This window comes from Macaca mulatta, chromosome 19, assembly GCF_049350105.2.
Source record: "Macaca mulatta isolate MMU2019108-1 chromosome 19, T2T-MMU8v2.0, whole genome shotgun sequence".
Classification (NCBI taxonomy): Eukaryota; Metazoa; Chordata; class Mammalia; order Primates; family Cercopithecidae; genus Macaca; species Macaca mulatta.
Genome location: NC_133424.1, coordinates 55,008,598 through 55,033,870, shown reverse-complemented (window position 1 = coordinate 55,033,870; position 25,273 = coordinate 55,008,598). Strand labels below are relative to the sequence as shown.

Genomic DNA, 25,273 nt, shown 5'->3' with positions numbered 1-25,273 from the left:
CTGCACTGAAGGGGAGAGCCAGATGGGGATGAAAGAGGGCAAAGGGCATGAATGTGCACCCCAAACCAGAGCCATTGGGACAGCAGGAGGCTGAGACCCAGGACTGTGCTTGTCCAACCTACAGGGTATGTGTGTGACCGTGTGTGTCTCTTTTGTGTGTGTGTTTGTGTTTCTGCACATAGTGTGTGTTGAGGTTTGGTGACAGAATCACTGCTGAAAAAGGCAGAGGCCTCCACAATTCCCAGGGACCTGACACACACACAAAAGGTAAAAGAGAAGGAGGGACAAGGAGGCAGGACTGAGAGGGGAGGGGACAGAGAGGTGTCCTGGGCTCAGACTCCACCCATGAGCCTGAGAAGTGCTCCTGCCCCGGAAAGAGGCCCAGCACAGAAGGAGGAAGGACAGCACAGCTGACAGCTGTGCTAGGAAAGATTCTGGATCCCAGGCTCATCTCCACACAGGAGAACACACAGGCAGCAAAGCCCATGGGGCCCCTCTCAGCCCCTCGCTGCACACTGCATATCACCTGGAAGGAGCTCCTGCTCACAGGTGAGGAGAGAACTTCCTCGGAGAGGACAGGAGGAGGAAGCAGAATGATTGGATGGATTTTCCTGGAGAGGATGGGGTTCTAAGAAATAACAGAAGAAAGTACTTTGGGAGGCTGAGGTGGGTGGATCATGAAGTCAGGAGTTCAAGACAAGTCTGGTCAACACAGTGAAGCCCCGTCTCTACTAAAAATACAAAAAATTAACCAGGTGTGGTGATGGGCTCCTGTAATCCTAGCTACTTGGGAGGCTGAGGCAGGAGATTTACATGAACCTGGGAGGCAGAGGTTGCAGTGAGCCAAAATCATGACAATTCACAACAGACTAGGTGACAGTATGAGACTGTCTCAAAAAAAAAAAAAAAAAAAAAAAAAAAAAAAAAAAAGAAAGAAAAGAAAGGAAAGGAAAAGAAGAAACAAAAACAGAAAAGAAGGCTCTGTTGGAGCCTGGATAGGGGAAAATACACCAGAGAGAGACAGGGGTCAAAACAGGAAAATCACATTGAACTGGAATTGGTAAGAGGTAGGAAAATCTCAAGTGTTCTTTTCTCCTGGTTAATCGACACTGGACACCACATTTTGAAAAATGATAATAATAACGATTATCAGATGACACTTCAAATGAAAACATAAGCATTGCATGAAACACTGTCCTCAGCAAAAAACCTCAACAACTGGTGAAAGAAAAAAAACATCCCAGGCATGGAGGGACCTGGGAACTTTCGCATCTACAGGAGTCTGAAGCCTGTTCCAGGCACTGGGGTGCAACCAAGATCCTAAAAGTCCCTGTCTTCAGGGAGCTCACGCTGTCATGGGAAGGAAGACAGACATGCAAAGAGATCTAGAATGTGAGGTCAGGTGTTGACAAGAGCTCCGGAGGGAGCAGAGCAGGGAAAGGTCAGAAATAGAAGATCCAGGGTCTCTGAAGGAGGTGTCAGGAAAGAAGTCTAAGGATGCCCTGATGTGAGCAGGACCTGAGGGTGGTGTGGAGGGAGGCATGAAGATCCCTGGGGAAGAGGATTCCAAACAGAAATATGACAAGGTAAGAAGGGTTGAAGAAATGGGGGTCATGCTGCTGACTTTGACCCAGTAGGACAGTAGTTCACACACACACACACACACACACACACAAAAGGGGTGTATGTGTGTGTCCTACTGTCATACTGGGGTGCTGTGTGTGTTTGTATGTGTGTGTGTGTGTCTTCAAGACTGAAGATTGAAGAGATCTTCTCAGGACCCAGAGTCCCATTTTTCACCCCCATACATACGTCGCAATATTGACTGATGCTCTCTCCACGTCCTAGCATCACTTTTAATCTTCTGGAACCCACCCACCACTGCTCAAGTCACAATTGAAGCCCAGCCAGCCAAAGTTTCTGAGGGGAAGGATGTTCTTCTACTTGTCCAGAATTTGCCCCAGAATCTTATTGCCTACATCTGGTACAAAGGGCAAAAAACGGACTTCCACCATTACATTACATCATATGTAATAGATGCTGAAACAATTATAGTTGGGCCTGCATACAGTGGACGAGAAACAGTATATTCCAATGCATCCCTGCTGATCCAGAATGTCACCAAGAATGACACAGGATCCTACACCATTCAAATGATAAAGCAAGGTGATAAGACTAAAGGAGTAATTGGACATTTCACCTTATACCGTGAGTGATTCCACATGATCCCTGGGTATTGGGGGTTGGGATTCCGTTCTACTTTACACCAACAGGATTGTCAGGCCTAGACGGTGCCTGTGTCCCTCTCTACATTATGTCGCATGTTGGTGTTTTGGCATTTAGTGGAGGACACACACAGAGGAGACAAACTATAACAGATCAGAATTCCTTTCCTGCCTCCAGACCCTGTAGACACTTGCTGCACAGGAAGGACAGTCTGAAGGGAGGGTGCTCAGCAAGAGATGAATCTCAGCCAAGCACCTCATGCCCTCTTCATAAACTAGATCCTGAGAAAGACCCTGGAGAACTGAGTAGGGCTTTGCCTAAGAGGCCCCCAGAGATACTCTCAGAAAAGCTCAGCCCTGGAGGCCTCAACCCCAGACCCGTCCCTAAATCCTTACTCCAGATAAAGCTGAGGAGCCTGTGCCAAGGCTGGGTTGTGGCAGGGCTTACTGGGACCAAGGATTCACCAGGCGTCTGAGGACTGTGTCTCCTGGAGCTGCTCACTGCCAGGGCTCAGTCCTCAGATCCTCATCTGGGCAGGACAGAGCTTTCTTCACCTGACACTCAGAGTGGAGAGGACAGAAAGACAAGCTTTATAGGCCATCAGCCAACTGCTTTGCGAGTCTAATGTCCCCAGAAGCAGAAACAGAAGACAGAAAATGTACCTGGCAGCAGCTTATCCACAGTGATCTGTGGACAAAGGTGCTCTCTCATGGAAGTGAGTAATAATAAATGCTGTTTGTGTGAACACCTCCACTGCACCAAGCATTAGGTCAGGTGACTGTGAAGAATTTACAATTTATTCACAGAAAGCATGAAAAGCCACAGTCCATTTGCAGTTTACCTTATTTGACTGAGAGAAAACTGAGACACAGGAAGGCACAGTCACTGAACCAGAGTCACACAAACACAAAAGGCAGATCAGGGTCACATGAGGTCTGTCTGTAGCCACAGGCCCATCCTCTCCTCCACCAGAAGTGAGGGCTTTTTGGGTTCAAAGGACCCCATAGTCATTCATTGGCTCAAATCCTCTCTTCTTAGGCATCCAAACATCAGAGGAGTGAGAGCAAATGGTCAGCTGATTAGTCTGTACTCCAGAACTAAATCACCTGCCTCAACTGTCAGAGTCAGTGCAAAACATGTCCAGGTCTCCCACTCAGATCTTAACCCCTATTACTGAACCTGAAATCCTGTTTCCTAAAGTGTCCATGTCACTGACATGACAGGATAAAAGAGAGGACCTTGTTTTCATTCCCCACTCACACACTGCACCAGCACAGGCCCAGTGAGAGACACACACTCAGGAGCTCTCACATAACAAATGAAGGAATTGAATGAAGAAATGAATGATCCATAACTTCTTTAGACTGGATCTTGGATGCAGGATCCTAGGAGGTCTAGCCTCACCTGTCCCTTGTCATTCAGAGGCTGACACCCATGTTTCATCCCCCACTAACTCTTGCCCCTAAAGCCAACCCATCTCATGTAACTCTGAAGCCCTTTGGTCACTGGAGGGTTTTCAGGCCTGATCCTGGCCTGTGGAACTGGGGACACCTGGTCCCTGGGGTCTCTGAAGTCACTGTAGGCCCCACTGTTCACTGCCATGCTGTCTCTGCCTCTCTCTGCTTCTCTGTGTCCCTCATCTTCCTCCCACTTCATTCTAACTGGCAAGCCCTGCCCTGCACAGCTTCTTCCTCCACCCCTAGGCCTTCCCCAGACACTCCCTCTAACTAGGTTAATTGTTCTGTTCCCTTCCTGCTAACACTGTGGCCTGGCCCACCTCCCAGGAAACAGGAAAGGCACAGAAATCACCTGGAGTTGCCACTCCTGCCAAGTTTCATCTTGAGCCAATGTCCCCAGGTCACTAAGAGAATAAGCTTCCACTGTATCCCCATTCAGGGCTCTGTCCTTTTGTGAGGCTGATCTGTGGACAAGACCATGGGACAGGGATAGTCAGCTCCTCCATCCACTCTTATAATTTCCAGACAAGTTCTTCTGGCCTCCTGCACAAACAAAACCAATTTATCCAGATAGTGATTTGCAGTAAAGAAATATTTTAATGACTCCAAGTGTGCCAAACAGGAGGATGGAGGTTTATTATTACTTAAATCAGACTCCCTAGTGGATCAGGGGTTAGAGATTTTCAAGGATAGTTTCAGGGGCACAGGACTAAAAAATGGGTACTGCTGACTGTTTGGGGATGGAATCATGAGGGCGGAGGGAAATGATCTGTTTGTGCTTGAATCCACCTCTAGGTGGGGACCATGTGACTGGCTGAGCCATTAGTCATGGGTATGGATGAGGTCAGCGGGTTTCCAGAATGCAAAGAATGAGAAACATCTCAAAAGACCAATCTCAGGTTCTACAATAGTGATGTTATCTATAGGAGCAAATAGATACAAATTTTGTAAACTCTGGGCAAATGACATTTGAGCAGTAAGGGATTATAGAAACTGTGCCTCCATTTTAGCAGAATTCAGTTCCCTCCTACAATCTTATTCTCATGGTCTTTCACCAGTTTTACAAAGGCAATCCCTGGGCAAAAGAAGGGTATTAGTGTTATGGAGGAACTATTATCATTCTTGCTTCAAAGTTAAACCATAAATTAAATTCCTCCCATGGTTAGCCTGGCCTATGTCCAGGAATGAGTGAGGACAGCCAGCCTGAGACTCGATGCCAGATGGAGTCAGCCATGCTAGTTTGCTGTCACTGTTGTAATCTTTGCACTGACTGACCAGGGTGTCAGAGGCTGGGCAGGCCTGCAGTCTCCAAAGCCCATGGGCTGATTTCACCCATTTCACTCACGACTCCATCCACAACCTACTATGGAGCTCACATTCTCCAGTCACTTCCTAGAGACTTCTGGTTTCCTGTCAGCCATATAACAGGCTTGAAATTTGTCACTCGGTTCTAACAGTAAGTAAACAACGGAAAACTCAAAAGTCAACAACTCGTTAAAATCCCTCAGAGATGGCCGGCACAGTGGCTAACAACTGTAATCCCAGCACTTTGGGAAGCCAAGGCGAGCGGATCACGAGGTCAGGAGATCGAGACCATCCTGGCAAACACAGTGAAACGCCATCTCTACTAAAAATACAAACAAATTAGCCAGGTGTGCTGGCGAGCGCCTGTAGTCCTAGCTACTGAGGAGGCTGAGGCAGGAGAATGGCATGAACCCGGGAGGTGGAGCTTGCAGTGAGCCAAGATCTTGCCACTGCATTGCAGCCTGGACAACAGAGTGAGACTCCATCTCAGAAAAAAAAGGAAAACGAAAAACTTGCTGTTAGAGAAATGAAGAATGTTTTTGATGCCTAGTGGTAGAATGCACACAGCTGAGAAAACAATCCCTAACTTGAGGATGTGTCAATAGAAACTTCCAAAACTGGAAAAGGAAAATTCAAAAGGAGTGGGGGAAAAAAATGGAACAATATATCCCACTTCATATTTAACATTTTGTATTGACAATAGCAATTTTTAAATGTTGTAGTTGTGGTACAACCTCCAAGGCTGTAACTTACACATAATGGGAATACTGGTGGTTTCGGGGACCTGTTGGAGGTGGCCAGGGCGTGCTATCTGATGGTTTTACAGCCTGTGCCACATACGATTGTTTCCTCCTGATGATGCCATTTTCATAAGTTGGGGTTCTTTGTGTGGGGGACACATGAGCCACTGGCATCTCACTTAGACTCTTCCTGATTCACACAAACTTAAACTCTAGTTGTATTTCCTGAGGTTAAGAGAAAATGAAGAAAGCATTTCACATACCTGTTTTGGGCTCTTCCCCATTTTTCCTAACTCTGCACAGAAATTAGAAACAGGGATTTCTTACTATATTTACTAACATAACACATATCACTTCTTTTAATTCGGCATCATTCCTCCCTTTATGTAATTGACACACTGACCAGTTCTGTCTCTTTAACGGGACTCTCTCTACTTAAGGAGTTGCTAATTTCAAATCACTTTTGGCAGCTTTCTTTGAGCATAATGTGATCCTGTTGGAATTCACCCCACACCTAAACCTTAATTTGGTATCAAGATAAATATTACTAATAGCAATCCATCTCAGATGTTTGGACCATCAGTAAAAATTTCCACTTACGACAACATTTTAATGTTTCCTCCAAATCTTTTTTTGTTTCGTTACTAGAGTCACAACATAACATGAGGTCTAAACTCATGACAACTTTTTATGGGAAAATTACAGTACTACAAATTGAACATGCCAAATCCAGAAATCTAAAATCTGAAATGCTCCAGAATCCAACACTTCTGACCACTGATGTGATGCTAAAAAGAAGTGCTCACAGGAGCATTTTGGATTTAAAATTTTTCACATTTGGGATGCTAACCCAGTACATCTACCATAAATATTCCAAAATAAATAAAAAAGTTAGAATCCAAAAACCTTGGTTTTAAGCTTTCTGCATAAGGAACACTTTATCTGTATGAACTATAGGCATAAAACTGTACAGGAGATCTCTAGAACCTCCTCATCCTGTATAACTGAACAGCACAGCCATGGAACAATGCCCTATTCCCCCGACCACAGCTCCTGGAAACTACTATTCTACTCTATGATTCACTCTGGAATCCACTGAGATAAGCTACATAGAGTAGTCTAACTCCTAGAATTAGAGAGTAGAATGTCTAATGAGAGAAAGTATCTGCAAGACTTCTTCCCACATATTGCTCTAATAGCCAGCAAACACATATGGTCCATGAGGGCCAGACTTCTGTCATCAGTTCATGTCCGCCCTTTCTACCATTCAGTTCTGCGTTTGCAAACATCTACGTGTATTTCTAGAAAGATATACATGGTCCTCACCTGCCCTCTACAGGGGGAAGGGAATATCATGGATGCAGAACAGCGAACATGGTCTTGGTCCAAAGCTCTCAGCTCTTGCCTGTCCCCTTCACTCTTTGTAGGTTATTCCTTGGACTCTGCTCTATCTTTAGTGGTCACTGGCTCAAGTCACTTACTATGAGACAGCTGGGAAAACCGCCCCACCTTGTGGCTCCATTGCCTGGTGACTGAACTGACCTCCAGGCTTGACTCTGGTCTCCCCTGTGTTATTTCTGCTCAAGTACCCAGTCCCAGGCCAGGCTTCCCAGTACTCAAAGGGTTTAAGGACAATGGGAACTTTCATCATCCATCCCTAAGATCCCCTTGGAAAGGGAAGTTGCAGAGAAAACATACCTTGGGGGCAAAGTAAGACTGAAACTAAGAAGATTCCAGCAATGCATGCTCCAGGTGAGGACCGCAAGGTGGGCCAGGCAGGCAGTTGGAGAGGGAGGGACTCAGAGAGGCACCTGAGGCTGTGACTGCTGGTCCCATGTTTTTCCATGACTCAATGCTGCTACTCAATTCACACTTGAGAAAGTCTGTGCTTCTTCCACATACAGAAGGCAGCCTCACAATCACTGAACCCTCAGATTGCCATGCATCTGTCTTGTAACACACACATCTGCCATGGGCTTTTTAGGACTTGAGTGGGCTGAGAAGTGGGAAAGACCATCTCTGATTGAAAAATGTCTTAGGAGGAATCAAAGGTGCCACACAGGGCAATCTTCTCTCTGTTATCTGCACAGTGGAGACTCCCAAGCCCTACATCTCCAGCAGCAACTTAAACCCCAGAGAGGCCGTGGAGACTGTGATCTTATCCTGTGATCCTGACACTCAGGATGTAAGCTACCTGTGGTGGATAAACGGTCAGAGCCTCCCTATCAGTCGCAAGTGGCAGCTGTCTGGAAACAACAGGACCCTCGTTCTATTTGGTGTCACAAAGGATACTGCAGGACCCTATGAATGTGAAATGAAGAACCCAGTGAGTTCCAGCCGCAGTGACCCAGTCACCCTGAATCTCCTCTGTGAGTATCTTCTGTTCCTCTGTGAGCCAGGCTGCCATCCCAAATACACATGGCCAGAGGCCAGGCCTCTCACTCCCTCTCAGGTCCAAGAACAGAGACCTTTAAACCTAGACATCAAAGCTGGCCATGATGACTAAGAGTAGGCTTAGGCTTGATCGACAATGGGAGAGAAGAGGCTGCTCCTGTCATGGGAGATTCAGGGTCCACAGGTTATGATGGGAGAAACAGGTGAATGTCTCAAGCTCCAGATCAGTGAACACAGCAGGGATTTGGCTGGGACTTCAGTGTAGTGACTTAGTTCACAGGGTCACCGTGGCTCCTCCACAGGCCAGGATTTTCCCTTCCCTCTGACAACATCAGCTGTGACTTTATTTTCTGCTCAAGATGGCCTAGATACCCCCACCATTTCTTCTTCATACACCTATTACCATCCAGTGGAAGTCCCCAAGCTCTCCTGCCTCACAGACTCTCACCCACTGGCAGAGCAATCTTGGCTGATTGACGGGAAGTTCCAGCAATCAGCAAAAGTGTTCTTTATCCCCCACATCACTAAAACATATAGAATGGCCTATGTCTGTTTCATCCATAACTCAGCTACTGGTGGAACAATCTCATCATTAAGAATATCATAGTTCCTGGTAAGTGGATCCAGGGAGCATTGGCCATATGTTTTCCCGTGAAGTCTATCTGGCTATCAAGGAAGAACCACCTGCCCTCTGCAGACGGAGAAGGAAATAAAAAACCCACGACAGGGAATATGTTTCTGCTCCAAAACGACCAGCTTTTGCCTGTCCCCTTCACTCTTTCTAGATCATTCCTTACATTCTGTTCTATCTTTGGAGGTCACTGGCTCAAGTAAGTCATCATGAAACACCTGCAAAAAACTACCCCACCTTGTACCTCCACTGCCTCAGGACTGAACTGACCTCCAGGTTTGACTCTGGTCTCCCATGTCTTATTTCTGCTGAAACATTCAGTCCCAGGCCAGGCTGTTCAGTATCTTAGGGTTTCAGGACAATGGGAAGTCCCGTTATTACTCATCTCTAGAATGTCCTTGGAAATGGAAGCTGCAGAGAAATCACATCTAGGGGGGCAAAGTAGGATGGAATTTGGAAGGGACCCAGCAGTTGCACATTCCAGGTAAGGAATCCAAGGTGAGCCAGCCAGTCAGTGGATTAGAGAGGGACTGGGACGTGTACCAGGGCCTGTGACTCCCACTGACATGTTTGTCCATGACCCAACACTGCTGCTAAATTCACACTTCAGAAAGTCTGTGCTTCCCTAAGACAGAGCAGGCAGCCTCATAGTCTTTGAGCCCTTAGATCATCATACATCTGTCTTGTGACACACGCACCAGCTATTGACTTTCAAGGACTCGGGTGGGCTGAGAGGTGGGAGATGCCAACTCTGATTGAAGGATGTCTGTGGAGGAATCAAAGGTGCCACACAGGACAATCTTCTCTCTGTTATCCACCCAGCGGAGTTGCCCAAGCCCTACATCACCAGCAATTATTTCAACCCCATGGAGAACAAGAATGATGTATCCTTAACTTGTGTACCTAAGACTCAGGGCTACACCTACGTGTGGTGGGTAAATGGTCAGAGCCTCCCGATCAGTCCCAGGCTAAAGCAACCCGGTAAAAACAGGATCCTCATTCTAGCCAATGTCACAAGAAATGACACAGGACCCTATGAATGTGAAATACGGGACCGAGTTGGTAGCATCTGCAGTGACCCAGTCATCCTGGATGTCCTTTTTATCTGGTTCCTCTGTGGACCAGGCCACCAGCAAAAATCCAAGCCACCAGAGGCCAGGCATCTCAGTCTCTCTCAGGTTCAAATACAGATACTTTTATTTCTGGACACCAGGGCTGGTCATGACTCCCTGCCCTGGGAAAACTTGGCTAGGCACAGCCTTAAGCAAGAATATAAAGGGAGGGGCTGCTCTTGTCATGGGAGACTTGGGGTCTACATCCTGTGATGGGAGAAACACGTGAATACCTCATGCCTCTGTTCAGTGAAGACAGAAGGGGTTTGGCTGGGCCTTGAGGGTGTGTCTTGGCTCAGAGGGACACTGTGTCCCTTTGAGAGACCAGGCGCATCCCCTTCCCTTGGACGACATCACCTGTGGTTTTATTCTCTTTACTCCAGATGGTCCAGACTTCCCCAGGATTTTCCCTTCATTCACGGATTACCGTTCAGGAGATAACCTCTACTTGTCCTGCCTCGCGAACTCTAACCCACCGGCAGAGTATTCTTGGACGATTAATGGGAAGTTTGTGCAATCAGGACAAGAGCTCTTTATCCCCCAAATTAGTACAAAGCATAACGGGATCTATGGTTGCTCTGCTCGTAACTCAGCCACTGGCAGGGAATGTTCCACATTCAAGATGGTCATAGTCTCTGGTAAGTGGATCCCGGCATCATTGGCAATAGGGTTTTAGGTGGAGTCTATCTGGCTTTCAGAGAAGAGTCAGGAAAACATTTTTATTCCCAGCCTGTGTCCCATGGGTAGAAGCAAATCCTAAATTCTCCTTCTGAACCCTCTCAATTTCTCTCTACAGACTTTCTTCTTGTTTCTCTGTTTTCTCATGGCTGACCTTGTGTCCAGTCTGAGAAGGGTAGGGAGGGGGCTTTGTCAGTCCTGAGCCCTATGTGGTGGAAGAGGCTTCATAGAGGGACAAGAAGGAGAGTCCTCAAGATCAAGTTGCTTCTCGCTGTCTCCAACACATCCCTTTCTGCCACATCTTTGTTTTCTTTTACTTACTCCATGTGCTACAAAGAACATCTGAGGCTTTGAAACAAGCTCACATTTTTCCCCCAAATGAGAGGAGGAAGCCCCTTGGATGAGAGAGGAGCAGCTCAGATTGCTGCATCCTCTGCTCCAGGCTTCTCCAGTGACTGGCCCTTCCTGACTCCACTGGGGTGGGTCCCACTGGGGTGGGAACAGCATGTATGGAGAAAGACCCCTGATGGCCTGTCCTGAATTCGGCTAAATTGAGCTGCCGGTTGAAATGAAGCCTAGGCTGCAGGGAAATAAGAAGAGAGGGAGCCTCGGGGCAGACTCTGGAGTTGTATCCTGGCTCTGAAGTCACCAGCCATATAAGGCTGTGGGCACAGCACGTGGGACACAGCACAGAGGACAATGAGTGATGCACACTTGGAGAAATAGGGAGATTCACCTCTGGGGCTCTGCATGGCAGGAAAGGGGCCATGCCAGAAAGTGTATATTTATAGAGTATAAGACTACCAGAACACTTATATATATCTATTATAAGACTTATCATTAAGTATTTCTAAGTGTGCAATTTAGTGTTGTGTAACCATCACACTATCCATTTCCAGAACTTTTTCCTTTTACCATATTAAACCTCTGTACCCAATAAACAGTAACCCTCACTCCTTCTCCCCCTAAGTCTTAGCACCCACCATTCTACTTTCTGTCTCTATGTAACTGGCTATTCTATCTTTTATAAATGGAATTATAAAATAATTATCCTTTTGTGTCTGGCTTATTTCAGTTAGCATAATGTCTTCAAGGTTCATCCATTTTGCACGATGTATTGGAATTTTATTCCTTGTTAAGGTTGAATAACATTTTGATGTATAGATATACCTCATTTGCCTACCCACTTACCTTTCAATGGACTTTCCGTTGTTTCCTTTTTTTTCCTATTGTGAGTAATGCTTCTCTGAACATCAATGTGCAAACATTTGTTCAAATTTCTTTTAATTCTATAGGGAGTATGTCTAGAAGTGGAATTGCTGGATCAAATGGTAATTTATTGTTTACATTTTTTGAGAAACAGCCACACCACTTTTTACAGTGGCTGTAACATTTCCCATTCCCATCAGCAATGCACTAGAGCTCCAATTTTTCCAACTGTTTGAAAACACTTGTTGTTTTATGTTGCTTATCAAAAAACAAACACTTGTTGTTTTATGTTGTTTATCAAAGCCATCCTAAAGTGTGTGAGATGGTGTCACATTGTGGTTTTGATTTGCATATCTCTAAGTATTCGTGACGCTGAGGAAATTTGCGTGGACTTATGGGATATTTGTATATCTTCCCTGGTGAAAACTCTGCTTTAATCCTTTGTTCATTTTTTAATTGGGTTTTTGGATGTTTGCTGTTGTTGACTTGTAGTTTTTCATGTATTCTAGAAATTAATTAGGTATCACACATATAATTTGCAAATATTTTTCTCATTTCATGGGTTCCTTTTTTACTTTCTTGATAATGTTCTTAGATATATAAAAGGTTTTGGTTTTTATGAAGTCCAATTTATCCATTTTATTTGTTGCCTATTCTTTTGTTGTTACAACCAAGGAATCATTGTGAAATCCAATATCATAAAGATTTTCTTCTACCTTTTCTTCTAGGAGTGGTATAGTTTTTGCTCTTACATTTAGATCATTGATCTATTGTGGGTTAATTTTTGTATATGGTGTTAGGTAAAGGTTCCACTCATTCTTGCCCTTGGATATCCAGCTTTCCCAATGTCATTTGGTGAGAATACTGTCCTTTCCCCATTGAACGATCTTGGCACACTCCATGAAAATCATTTGGTCATATATGCAAGTATTTCTTTCTGGGCTCTCTCTTCAATTTCATTAATTTCTATGTCCTCCTTTATGCCAGTACCACAATGTATTGGTTACTGGGGCTTTGTAGTAAATGCTGAAATCAGGAAGAGTGAGTCCTCCAGCTTCATTTTTACTCTTCAGAGTTGTTTGTCTATTTAGAGTCATGAGATTCAATATAAATTTTAGGACAGATTTTTCTTTTTCTGCAAAACTGTCACTGAGATTCTGATAGGAAGTGTATTGAATCTGGAGCTCACTTTGGGTAGCATTGTCCTCCTCACAATATTGAGTCTTCTAATTTATGAACACAAAATGTTTTTCAATTTATTGATGTCATCATTAAGCAATATTTTATGGATTTCAGGTATAATCATTTCACCTCTTTGGTTAAACTTATTCCTAAAATATTTTATTCTTTGTGATATTAATACAAATTAAAAATATTTTCTTAATTTCCCTTCAGATTGTTCATGGTTAGTGTATTGAAATACGACTGATGTTTGAATGATGATTTTGTATTGTGCAACATTACTGAATTCATTTATTAATTCTAATAAGTTTGTTCCATCTTTAGGATTTTCTACATGTAAGTTCAAGTTATCTGCGAACAGAAATAATTTTACTTCTTTCTTCCAATTTGAATGTCTTTTTTAAAATTCTCGCCTAATTTTTCTGACTCGATTTTTCAATACTACATTGAATAGAAGTGTCAAAAGCAGCATCCTTGTCTTGTGCCTGCTCATACAGGGAAAACTTTCAGTCTTTCTCCATTGAGTATGATGTTAGTATTGGGTTTCTCACATATTGCCTTTATGTTGAGGTGGTTTCCTTCCATTCTTAGTTAGAATGTTGTTACTGTGAAAAAACATTGAATTTCATCAAATGCTTTCATTGATTCAATCTTATTACTGATTATAGCTCTATTCATATTTTTGTGTTTTTCTAGGAATTTGTCTATTTCATCTAGGTTATCCAATTTATTGGCATACAATTATTTCCAGCAATTTCATAATCATTTTATTAGAATTGGTAGTAATCACTTCATTTTCTTTTTTCTTCTTTCTTTCTTTCTTTCTTTCTTTCTTTCTTTCTTTCTTTCTTTCTTTCTTTCTTTCTTTCTTTCTTTCTTTCTTTCTTTCTTTCTTTCTTTCTTTCAGAGAGAGAGACAGGCTCTCACTCTGTACGCTAGCCCAGGCTGAAATACAGTGGTATGATTATGGCTTACCATAGCCTCAACCTTCTGGGCTCAAGCAATTCTACTTCTTCAGCCTCCCAAGATACTAGGAATACAGATGCATGCCAATATGCCCAGCTAATTGATTTTTATTTCTTTTTTTGTAGAGACTGGGTCTCCCCAGGTTACCTATGCTGGTTCAAACACCTGGCCTCAAGAAATCCTCCCATTGTGACCTTCCAAAGTGCTAGGATTAAACTATGACCTGTCATATTCAGACTCCATTTTCATTTCTCATTTTAGTAATTTTAATCTCTCTTTTTTCTTAGTCAGTCTACTTAATGGTCGTCAATTTTGTTGATTTTAACTTGAAGAATCAACTTTTGGTTTCATTAATTTACTCTATTCTTTTACCATTCTCCATTTTATTTTTATCCACTCTAATCCTTATTGTTTCCTTCATTCACTGTGCTTGGGTTTAGTTTGTTCTTCTTTCAAATCCTGAAGTATGAGGGAGCTTGCTTCATACCATTCTTTTAAAGGTTTCATGCAGTCAATGAAACAAGATGCCACACACAGGCGAACCAATGTCAGCTGCTATATTACTACCATCATCATTAGCCTTGAGGTCAAATAGTCCCAGCATCAAATCTCAGATCCACCTATTACTAGCCATACGACACCAGGAAAGATTTTACACTACTCTAAGTTTCTGTCTTTTCATCGGCAAAATGGAAATACTATCCACTTGACAGGGTTACTGTGTGAATTAAATGAAGTACAGATAAAGCATTTAGCAAAGGGCCTGGCACATAGGATGTGCCCCTCAACAGTACCTGTTTCCATATATATGTAGAAAAAGAGGTAACACATAAAACACTAGGACATGGTTCCTGACTACTTGTGAGAGAGAAAGCAAACAAACTAAGTGCAAAGAATCAAACCTGGTATGTTAGTTTTTACCAACTGAGATGCATCCAGGATGGGATTAGACATATAAGATAATTTATCACGGAAGACACCTCTGAGGGAATGTGGGGCAGGCATGAAGGTAGTATGGGAGAACTCACAGACCCCTATGCAAAGCAGACTCCTGTGAAAAAGAAAGAGAAAGAAGTTTTAGGTATTAATACAGTTCTAAGAGAGTTTTTGCATGGCTGATGGGGAGTCCTCCAACCAGTTTCCCATTAAAGTTAAACAGAGCCTCAGAGAACTAGGCTTGCTTTCACACCCTTGCTGGGAGCCTGTGGGAAGGAAGCTTTCTGTGCAAAGGACTTGGTGAATTTGAAATGCACTGACCTGGGCCTTCTGTCAATCATGTCCCTGCCATGAAGACCCGGCAGGGTCTCATTCATGGCTACCACCACAGAGACACTGAGAAAAAGATGCAACCATGAAAAGGTGGGAAAGTGGAAAGTTCTAACGATATAGAAAATAGCAATCAGCCTTTCTCCCATCTGAAACCCTTCTGAAATATCGTGTGCTGTTGAGAATTGACAGAGGACTGATCACCAACTTAGAAACATGGTGAGAGGGGAAAAAATCTGCAAGAATATAACCATCTCCCATCAACTTTACAACAGAAATAATATATTATTTGAAGAAACAATTATAGAGTACCTCGTGTTACATGCTTGTTCCTGAGGCTTCCCCCAGTAAAATAACATCACCTCCATTCCTTGTTTTCTTTCTTTCCATGACAGCTCCTTTAGGAAGAGGATATCTATCTTGGGTTATTCCGAAACAACAACCATGATGTCATTTCTGTATTCCAGGAAGACTGGCAGGTATGATGTCCTTTTCTCTTGTCCTGTTTCCTGCAGGGCTGACTGCCATGCTTGGGAAAGGGAAAATACTTATTTGCCTGTATCTGGGACTGGATCTCCTCCTTCCTCCACCAAACTCCTGTTTCTCAGCACTAATTCCTGCAGTTCCCTTTCTCCCTGACCTTTATGCTCCCTGTACCCCACTATCTTTTAGACATAATTATCTCCAGCCTCTGCTCATTTGTTTCTCAGATTCAAACGAGAAACACAATTTCACATTGTGAAACCCTCTTCATTATTTTTCACATCTCTCAATAGTGTAATTCTCTCCATTCCCATAAAGACCAACCACTTCTCAAAGTGTTGCTTGACTTCTTGTCTCCAGACTTTGAAACCTTCCTTGCATATGACTGCCTCATAACCTTTCTAAAATCTAGTTAATTCACTTAAACAAGAATCTCCAAGGGTCTACTCTAGCCTCTTTGTAAGTTCACATTTCTTCTATTTGCTAATCCTTCTCACTTCCTTTACCTCTACTTCCTAGTATAATTCCTCCATCTTAATCAGAACTGTCTTCCTACACATCCCTGCCCCTTCACCCATATAGACATAAAATTCTTAGTCCCAATGCTAAGCCTGAAAACAAGGTGAACTCCCCTCCACCATCTGCACTACAGACTTAACCACACCCTTCATCACAAGCAATCTCTGACTTCGTGGAGAACAAAGACTTTAGGATTAGCCTGTGAACCTGAGACTCAGAACAAAACCTATGTGTGCTTGAGACCTTTTCCTGATGGCCAATTCATGTGTTCAAAAAAGATACAGAGATGAAGATGGCAAGGTCGCTACCCCAGGGGATATAAAGCCTAAGACAGGAAATGAGACCTGAAAATAATCATGATACCAAAATAGAAAAAAAGTGAAGGCCACAAGAAATCAGAGAAATCTGATGGAAAATATAGCTAGACATTGGAATCACTGGAAAACATTTTTAAAAGTGGATGCTCAAGCCCCACTCATGAGTTCCAGTTTCAAGGTCTGGAGAGGGACCCAGGCACTGGTAATTTTTAAGTCTTCCCTGACACTACTAACATGTAACAAGGATGGAGAACTCTTGTTGTAATAGGTAGAACTTAAAACTAAATCAATGATTTTCAGCTAGAAGTACCGGAATGACCTAAGGACCTTTTTCAACATACATAAGACTATACTTTTTTGGCCCTAATTATTAAGGGGTTACATCAAGAACTCAGTAATCCAGTTAGGAAACAGAAGCTGAATGGAAAAGCCACCTTATTTTATATGTTAAAATATATATACAAAGTGTTTTCAAATGAGTGATAAGTGATGCTAAACCTTCTCTAAATAATATTTATGGGAATTTTAATAATATGAGTATTCTAGGCTGGGCGCAGTGGCTCACGCCTGTAATCCCGGCACTTTGGGAGACAGAGGTGGGCAGATCATGAGGTCAGGAGATCGAGACCATCCTGTCTAACACGGCGAAACCTCGAATCTACTAAAAATGCAAAAACAAAATTAGCCAGGTGTGGTGGCAGGCGCCTGTAGTCCAGCTACTCCGGAGGCTGAGGCAGGAGAATGGCATCAACCTGGGAGGCGGAGCTTGCAGTGAGCATAGATCATGCCACAGCACTCCAGCGTGGGCGACAGAGCAAGACTCCATCTCAAAAAATAAAAATAAAAAAGTTCAAAAAAATGAATATTCTAAAAACTATATGAAATTTCTGGAAATTGAATATGTTATCAGTCATAGTGTCGTATGCCACAGAAGTAACTAGATTTCTATGTGAGCTGTGTCTTTACCATAATAAACCGAATATAAATCTCATTAGATTTTTCACCAGAGTCATTTTAAGTCTTTGTCATTCCCAGACAGTTGCTTTGATTCTTCCTCAAAGTATTCATATTCAGCTACAGTCCAAAATTGCTTTTTCTTCAACGAGATGTATGGAAAGGACTCTGACAACAACTCTTGAATACAAGTTTCTGATAACTTCAAGATCATACCACTGGACTCTCTGAGAACTTTCAAAATTTTAATGAACAGGCTGATACCTTCAAGAAATTCAAGACAAAGAAGAAAAAAACCTCAGTTTTATTGTACTAAATAATCAAAACAATAACGTTTTCATAATTTTTTATTTGAAAATGTGCTGATTCTTTGAATCTTTTCTTCTCCAGATTTATGAACTTTCTCTTTTAAGCTCTTTATACTTCACAGCAATTTACTAAAGTATACTTTTGTGAACAAAAATTGAAACATTTGCTTTTGCTCCCAATATGAGTGCCCCAGAATTGGGAAACTATTCATGAGGATTCATATGCTTATAGTAATAAAGTTATCTGCACAAGTTCAATAAGAATCTTCTCTCTTTATAACAGGACACATTCAAAAACATTGGTTATGTTACCAAGGCTTTGACTGGGATGTTCTATTTGACAATATACATAGAATAAACCCATAGGGAATGCAGGGAAAGTCTGAAGATGGCCTTGATTTGGCTTCCTAGTCTCAAAAGGTTTTTGAAAGTTTAATCTGAGAGTTTTATAAAACTTCTAGCAATGCAAAGTTTAAAAAGGGTGTCTATGGTCCATTGCTACACTTGCTGCACTTAGGTAAAAAATCTAGGCAAGTTCGGTGAGACTCAACCTATTTTGCAAACTAATTCATCCTACTGGAATTATCTTTCATAAAAATAGAGACTCCTATGTAGATAAAAATTATGTTAAAAAGAAAAACTGTAGTACACCTGTTACCAAATTGAACCACTGTTCATTATCTTTGAGTATTTCTAATCCACTGGTAGACTGGACTGGACCCTGAATTCTTTTACTTTTTCCAATGCAATTTTCTCCACTGAAATCATTAAGAACAAGAACAGCTCTGTTGCTGAAGCTCTATAAGCTTGGACAGTGGACGCAGGACAGTGGGTGCAGCCCAACAAGTGAGAGCGGAAGCAGGGTGCGGCATCTCCTCACCCAGGAAGTGTAAGGGGGAAGGGAATTCTCTTTCCTAGCCAAGGGAAACCATGAAAAACACCTGGAAAATCAGTTGACTCCCAGCCTAGTACGACGCTTTACCAAGGGTCTTAGCAAATGGAACAACAGGAGATCATACCCTGGGCCATGCTCAGAGGATCGCTGACCCACAGAGCATCCCTCATTGCTAGCACAGCAGTCTGAGTTCTAACTGCAAGGCAGCAGCGAGGCTGGGGGAGGGGCACCTGCCATTGCTGAGGTTTAAGTAGGTAAACAAAGTGACCAGGAAACTTGAACTGGGTAGAGCCCACCGCAGCTCAAGGAGGCCTGCCTGCCTCCATAGACTGCACCTCTGGGGACAGGGCATAGCCAAACAAAAGGCAGCAGAAACCTCTGTCGATGCAAATGTCCCTGTCTGACAGCTTTGAAGAGAGTAGTTCTCCCAGCACAGACTTTTGGATCTGAGAACAGACAGACTGCCTGCTCAAGTGGGTCCCTGGACCCTGAGTAGCCTAACTGGGAGACATCCCCACTAGGGGCAGACTGATACCCCACACCTCACAGGGCCGGGTACACCTCTGAGATGAAGCTTCCAGAGGAACGATCAGACAGCAACATTGACTGTTCAGCAATATTCACTCTTCTTCAGCTTCTGTTGCTGATACCCAGGCAAACAGGGTCTGGAGTGGACCTCAAGCAAACTCTAACAGACCTGCAGCTGAGGGTCCTGAACGTTAGAAGGAAAACTAACAAACAGAAAGGACATGCACACCAAAACCCCATCTGTATGTCACCATCAAAGATCAAAGGTAGATAAAAACACAAAGATTGGGAAAAAGCAGTGCAGAAAAGCTGAAAATTCTAAAAACCAGAGTGCCCTCTCCCTCCAAAGGAACGCAACTCCTTGAGAGCAATGGAACAAAGCTGGACAAAGAATAACTTTCACAAGTTGAGAGAAGAAGGCTTCAGACAATCAAATTTCTCAGAGCTAAAGGAGGAAGTACGAACCCAGCGCAAAGAAATTAAAAACCTTGAAAAGAGATTTGACAAATGGCTAACTAGAATAACCAATACAGAAAAGTCCTTAAATGACCTGATAGAAATGAAAACCATGAGAGGAGAACTACGTGACAAATTCACAAGCTTCAGTAACCAACTCGATCAACTGGAAGAAAAGATATCAGTGAGTGAAGATCAAATGAATGAAATGAAGCGAGAAGAGAAGTTCAGAGAAAAAAGAGTAAAAGGAAATGAAAAAAGCCTCCTGGAAATTTGGGACTATGTGACAAGTCCAAATCTACATCTGATTAGTGTACCTGAAAGTGACTAGGAGAATGGAACAACTTGGAAACACTCTGCAGCATATTATCCAGGAGAACTTCCCCAATGTAGCACGGCAGGCCAACATTCAAATTCAGGAAATACAGAGAATGCCACAAAGATACTCCTCGAGAAGAGCAACTCCAAGACACATAATTGCCAGATTCACCAAAGTTGAAATGAAGGAAAAAATCTTAAGGGTAGCCAGAGAGAAAGGTCAGGTTACCCACAAAGGGAAGCCATCAGACTAAGAGCAGATCTCTCGGCAGAAACTCTACAAGCCAGAAGAGAGTGGGGGCCAATATTCAACATTCTTAAAGGAAAGAATTTTCATCCCAGAATTTCATATCCAGGTAAACTAAGCTTCATAAGTGAAGGAGACATAAAATCCTTTACAGACAAGCAAATGCTGAGAGATTTTGTCACCAACAGGCCTGCCTTACAAGAGATCCTGAAGGAAGCACTAAACATAGAAAGGAACAACTGGTACCAGTCACTGCAAAAACATGGCAAATTGTAAAGACCATCAATGCTAGGAAGAAACTGCATCAATTAATGAGGAAAACAACCAGCTAACATCGTAACGAAAGGATCAAGTTCCCACATAACAATATTAACCTTAAATGTAAATGGACTAAATGCTCCAATTACAAGACAAAGACTGACAAATTGGATAAAGAGTCAACACCCATCAGCATGCTGTATTCAGGAGACCCAGCTCACATACAGAGACACACATAGGCTCAAAATAAAGGGATGGAGGAAGATCTACCAAGCAAATGGAGAACAAAGAAAGCAAGAGTTGCAATCCTAGTCTCTGATAAAACAGACTTTAAACCATCAAAGATCAAAATAGACAAAGAAAGCCATTACATAATGGTAAAGGGATCAATTCAACAGGAAGAGCTAACTATCCTAAATATATATGCACCCAATACAGGAGCACGCAGATGCATAAAGCAAGTCCTTAGAGATGAACAAAGAGACTTACACTCCCACACAATAATAATGGGAGATTTTAACGCCCCACTTTCAGCACTAGACAGATCAACTAGACAGAAAGTTAACAAGGATATCCAGGAATTGAACTCAAACTCTGCACCAAGCGGACCTAGTAGATATCGACAGAACTCTCTACTCCAAATCAACAACGTATACATTCTTCTCAGCACCACATCACACTTATTCCAAAATTGACCACAGAGTTGGAAGTAAAGCACTCCTCAGCAAATGTACAAGAACAGAAATTATAACAAACTGTCTCACAGACCACAGTGCAATCAAACTAGAACTCAGGATGAAGACACTCACTCAAAACCACAAAACTACATGGAAACTGAATGACCTGCTCCTGAATGACTACTGGGTACATAACGAAATGAAGACAGAAATAAAGATGTTCTTTGAAACCAATGAGAACAAAGACACAACATACCAGAATCTCTGAGACACATGGAAAGCAGTTTGTAGAGGAAAATTTAGAGCACTAAATGCCCACAAGAGAAAGTAGAAAAGCTCCAAAACTGACACCCTAATGTCACATCACAATTACAAGAACTAGAGAAACAAGAGCAAACACATTCAAAAGCTAGCAGAAGGCCAGAAATAACTAAGATCAGAGCAGAACTGAAGGAGATACAGACACAAAAAAAAACCTTCAAAAAATCAAAGAATCCAGGACCTGGTTTCTTGAAAAGATCAACAAAATTGATAGACCGCTAACAAGACTAATAAGGAAGAAAAGAGAGAAGAATCAAATAGACACAATAAAAAATTATAAATGGGATATCACCATTGACTCCACAGAAATACAAACCACCATCACAGAATACTATAAACACCTTTACGAAAATAAACCAGAAAACCTGGAATAAATGGATAAATTCCTGGACACATACACTCTCCCAAGACTAAACCAGGAAGAAGTTGAATCCCTCAATAGACCAATAACAGGCTCTGAAATTGAAGCAATAATTAATAGCCTACCAACCAAAACAAGTCCAGGACCAGACGGATTCACAGCCGAATTCTACCAGAGGTACGAGGAGGAGCTGGTAAAATTCCGTCTGAAACTATTCCAATCAATAGAAAAAGAGGGAATCCCCCGTAACTCATTTTATGAGGCCAACATCATCCTGATACCAAAGCCTGGCAGAGACACAATGAAAAAAAGAGAATTTTAGACCAATATCCCTTACGAACACTGATGAAAAAATCTTCAATAAAATACTGGCAAACCGAATCGAACAGCACATCATAAAGCTTATCCACCATGGTCAAGTGGGCTTCATCCCTGGGATGCAAGGCTGGCTCAACAGATGAAAATCAATAAATATAATCCAGCATATAAACAGACCCAAAGACAAAAACCACATGATTATCTCAATAGATGCAGAAAAGGCCTTTGACAAAATTCAACAGCCCTTCTTGCTAAAAACTCTCAATAAATTCGGTATTGATGGAATGTATCGCAAAATAATAAGAGCTATTTATGACAAACCCACAGCCAATATCATACTGAATGGGCAGAAACTGGAAGCATTCCCCTTGAAAACTGGAACAAGACAGGGATGCGCTCTCTCGCCAATCCTATTCAACATACTGTTGGAAGTTCTGGTCAGGGCAATCAGGCAAGAGAAAGAAAAAAAGGGTTTTCAATTAGGAGAAGAGGAAGTCAAATTGTCCCTGTTTCCAGATGACATGATTGTATATTTAGAACACCCCATCGTCTCAGCCCACAATCTACTGAAGCTGATAAGCATCTTCAGCAGAGTCTCAGGATACAAAATCAATGTGCAAAAATCACAAGGATTCTTATACACCAGTAACAGACAAACAGAGGGTGAAATCATGAATGAACTGGCATTTACAATTGCTTCAAAGAGAATAAAATACCTGGAAATCCAACTTACAAGGGATGTGAAGGACCTCTTCAAGGAGAACTAAAAACGACTGCTCAATGAAATAAAAGCGGACACAAACAAATGGAAGAACATTCCATGCTCACGGATAGGAAGAATCAATACTGTGAAAATGCCCATACTTCCCAAGGTAATTTAGAGATTCAATGCGTTCCCCATTTAGCTACCAATTACTTTCTTCACACAATTGGAGAAAACTACTTTAAAGTTCATATGGAACCACAAAAAAGCCCGCATTGCCAAGACTATCCTAAGTCAAAAGAACAGAGGTGGAGGCATCAGGCTACCTGACTTCAAACTGTATTACAATGCTACAGTAACCAAAACAGCATGATACTGGTACCAAAACAGAGATATAGACCAATGGAACAGAACAGAGTCCTCAGAAATAATACCACAAATCTACAACCACCTGATCTTTGACAAACCTGATAAAAACAAGAAATGGGGAAAGGATTTCCTATTTAATAAATGGTGCTGGGAAAACCGGCTAGCCATAAGTAGAAAGCTGAAACTGGATCACTTCCTTACACCTTACACAAATATTAATTCAAGATGGATTAAACACATAAATGTTAGACCTAAAACCATAAAAACCCAAGAAGAAAACCTAGGCAATACCATTCAGTACATAGGCATGGGCAAGGACTACATGTCTAAAACACCAAAAGCAAGAGCAACAAAAGCCAAAATTGACAAATGGGATCTAATTAAACTAAAGAGCTTCTGCACAGCAAAACAAACTACCATCAGAGTGAACAGACAACCTACAGAATGGGAGAACATTTTTGCAATCTACTCATCTGACAAAGGGCTAATATCCAGAACCTACAAGGAACTCAAACAAATTTACAAGAAAAAGACAAACAACCCCATCAAAAAGTGGGCAAAAGATATGAACAGACACTTCTCAAAAGAAGGCATTTATGCTGCCAACAGACACATGAAAAAATGCTCATCATCACTGGCCAGCAGAGAAATGCAAATCAAAACCACAATGAGATACCATCTCACACCAGTTAGAATGGCGATCATGAGAAAGTCAGGAAACAACAGGTGCTGGAGAGGATGTGGAGAAATAGGAACACTTTTACACTGTTGGTGGGATTGTAAACTAGTTCAACCATTGTGGAAGACAGTGTGGCGATTCCTCGACTATCTAGAACTAGAAATACCATTTGACCCAGCCATCCCATTACTGGGTATATATCCAAAGGATTATAAATCATGCTGCTATAAAGACACATGCACACGGACGTTTATTGCGGCACTATTCACAATAACAAAGACTTGGAACCAACCCGAATGTCCATCAATGACAGACTGGATTAAGAAAATGTGGCACATATACACCATGGAATACTATGCAGCCATAATAAAGGATGAGTTCATGTCCTTCATGAGGACATGGATGCAGTTGGAAACCATCATTCTCAGCAAACTGTCACAAGAACAGAAAATCAAACACCTTATGTTCTCACTCACAGGTGGTAATTGTACAATGAGAACACTTGGACACAGGAAGGGGAATATAACACACCGGGGTCTGTTGTGGGGTGGTGGGGAGGGGGGAGGGATAGCATTAGTAGATTACCTAATGTAAATGATGAGTTAACGGGTGCAGCACACTAACATGGCACATGTATACACATGTAACAAACCTGCACGTTGTGCACATGTACCCTAGAACATAAAATATAAAAAAAAATGTTTAAGACAAAGGAAATTGAAAAAAGAGAAAAGAAAAGAATTGATGGAAGCCTAAAATTACGGTTATTGAGATCAATGTTAATGCTTTAAGTTTTGGTTATATCCTCACCTAAGTGAGAATACAGACACTCCAAAATAGAGCCACACATGATAAATGTTATATACTCCCACGGAAATTTTAAGGAAGCAGATAGCTCTCAAAACAGATCATATTTTTCTGTAAAAAGATGATTCCAGTCTACCTGAGTGAGCATAATAATGAAGTCACCTCTGCTTTAACTTTTACCAAAAAAAAAAAGTGACCTGAAGTACCCTGATATTAACCAATCAATTTATTTCTAGGGCCTTGTTTATTGATTCGCATTTGACAAAACCCACTGTTTTGTAATTGTATTGCCGAGGAGGAGTTATCACTGTATCTACAGAGGGAGAGCTGCCCCAACTCATAAAACACAAGTAAAAGCCAATTACATCTAAAATTAAATTAGTTGTAATTTTGTCTTGTCACACATGTTCACAGCAAGCAATGTCCAGTGGAGTCTCTGAGGCTGCATCATTCTCACCCTGACCCTCCTGCCTTTCTCTTTCACTTACAAGGACCTTTATGATGACACTGGGAGCCACCCAGATAATCCAAAATAAGTTTTCCATCTCAAGATACTCAACTTCATCACCATTGAACATAGTTTTTGCTA

The 25,273-nt window shown here is 42.2% G+C and overlaps 2 protein-coding genes across 2 annotated transcripts; both read left to right on the top strand.

Moving 5' to 3' along the window:
- The first annotated feature begins 388 nt into the window (after positions 1-388).
- LOC114675668 (pregnancy-specific beta-1-glycoprotein 2-like) lies at positions 389-8,841 on the top strand. Its single transcript, XM_077983105.1, has 4 exons — positions 389-549; positions 1,849-2,208; positions 7,819-8,097; positions 8,482-8,841. The coding sequence occupies exons 1-4, from the start codon at positions 486-488 to the stop codon at positions 8,727-8,729; spliced, it is 951 nt and encodes a 316-aa protein (XP_077839231.1). The 5' UTR covers positions 389-485; the 3' UTR covers positions 8,730-8,841.
- Positions 8,842-9,145: 304 nt separating this feature from the next.
- Positions 9,146-10,541, top strand: LOC144337096 (pregnancy-specific beta-1-glycoprotein 8-like). Its single transcript, XM_077979918.1, has 3 exons — positions 9,146-9,194; positions 9,537-9,869; positions 10,249-10,541. The coding sequence occupies exons 1-3, from the start codon at positions 9,146-9,148 to the stop codon at positions 10,539-10,541; spliced, it is 675 nt and encodes a 224-aa protein (XP_077836044.1).
- Positions 10,542-25,273: the final 14,732 nt, after the last annotated feature.

Excerpts from the sequence above, each read along its gene's own strand:
- LOC114675668 (XM_077983105.1), top strand. The coding sequence starts at position 486 with ATGGGGCCCCTCTCAGCCCCTCGCTGCACACTGCATATCACCTGGAAG. Across the intron at positions 550-1,848 it reads GAAGGAGCTCCTGCTCACAG|CATCACTTTTAATCTTCTGG; the intron begins GTGAGGAGAGAA and ends TCCACGTCCTAG. Across the intron at positions 8,098-8,481 it reads AGTCACCCTGAATCTCCTCT|ATGGCCTAGATACCCCCACC; the intron begins GTGAGTATCTTC and ends TTTCTGCTCAAG.
- LOC144337096 (XM_077979918.1), top strand. The coding sequence starts at position 9,146 with ATGTCCTTGGAAATGGAAGCTGCAGAGAAATCACATCTAGGGGGGCAA. Across the intron at positions 9,195-9,536 it reads ATCACATCTAGGGGGGCAAA|GTGCCACACAGGACAATCTT; the intron begins GTAGGATGGAAT and ends GAGGAATCAAAG. Across the intron at positions 9,870-10,248 it reads CCTTTTTATCTGGTTCCTCT|ATGGTCCAGACTTCCCCAGG; the intron begins GTGGACCAGGCC and ends TCTTTACTCCAG.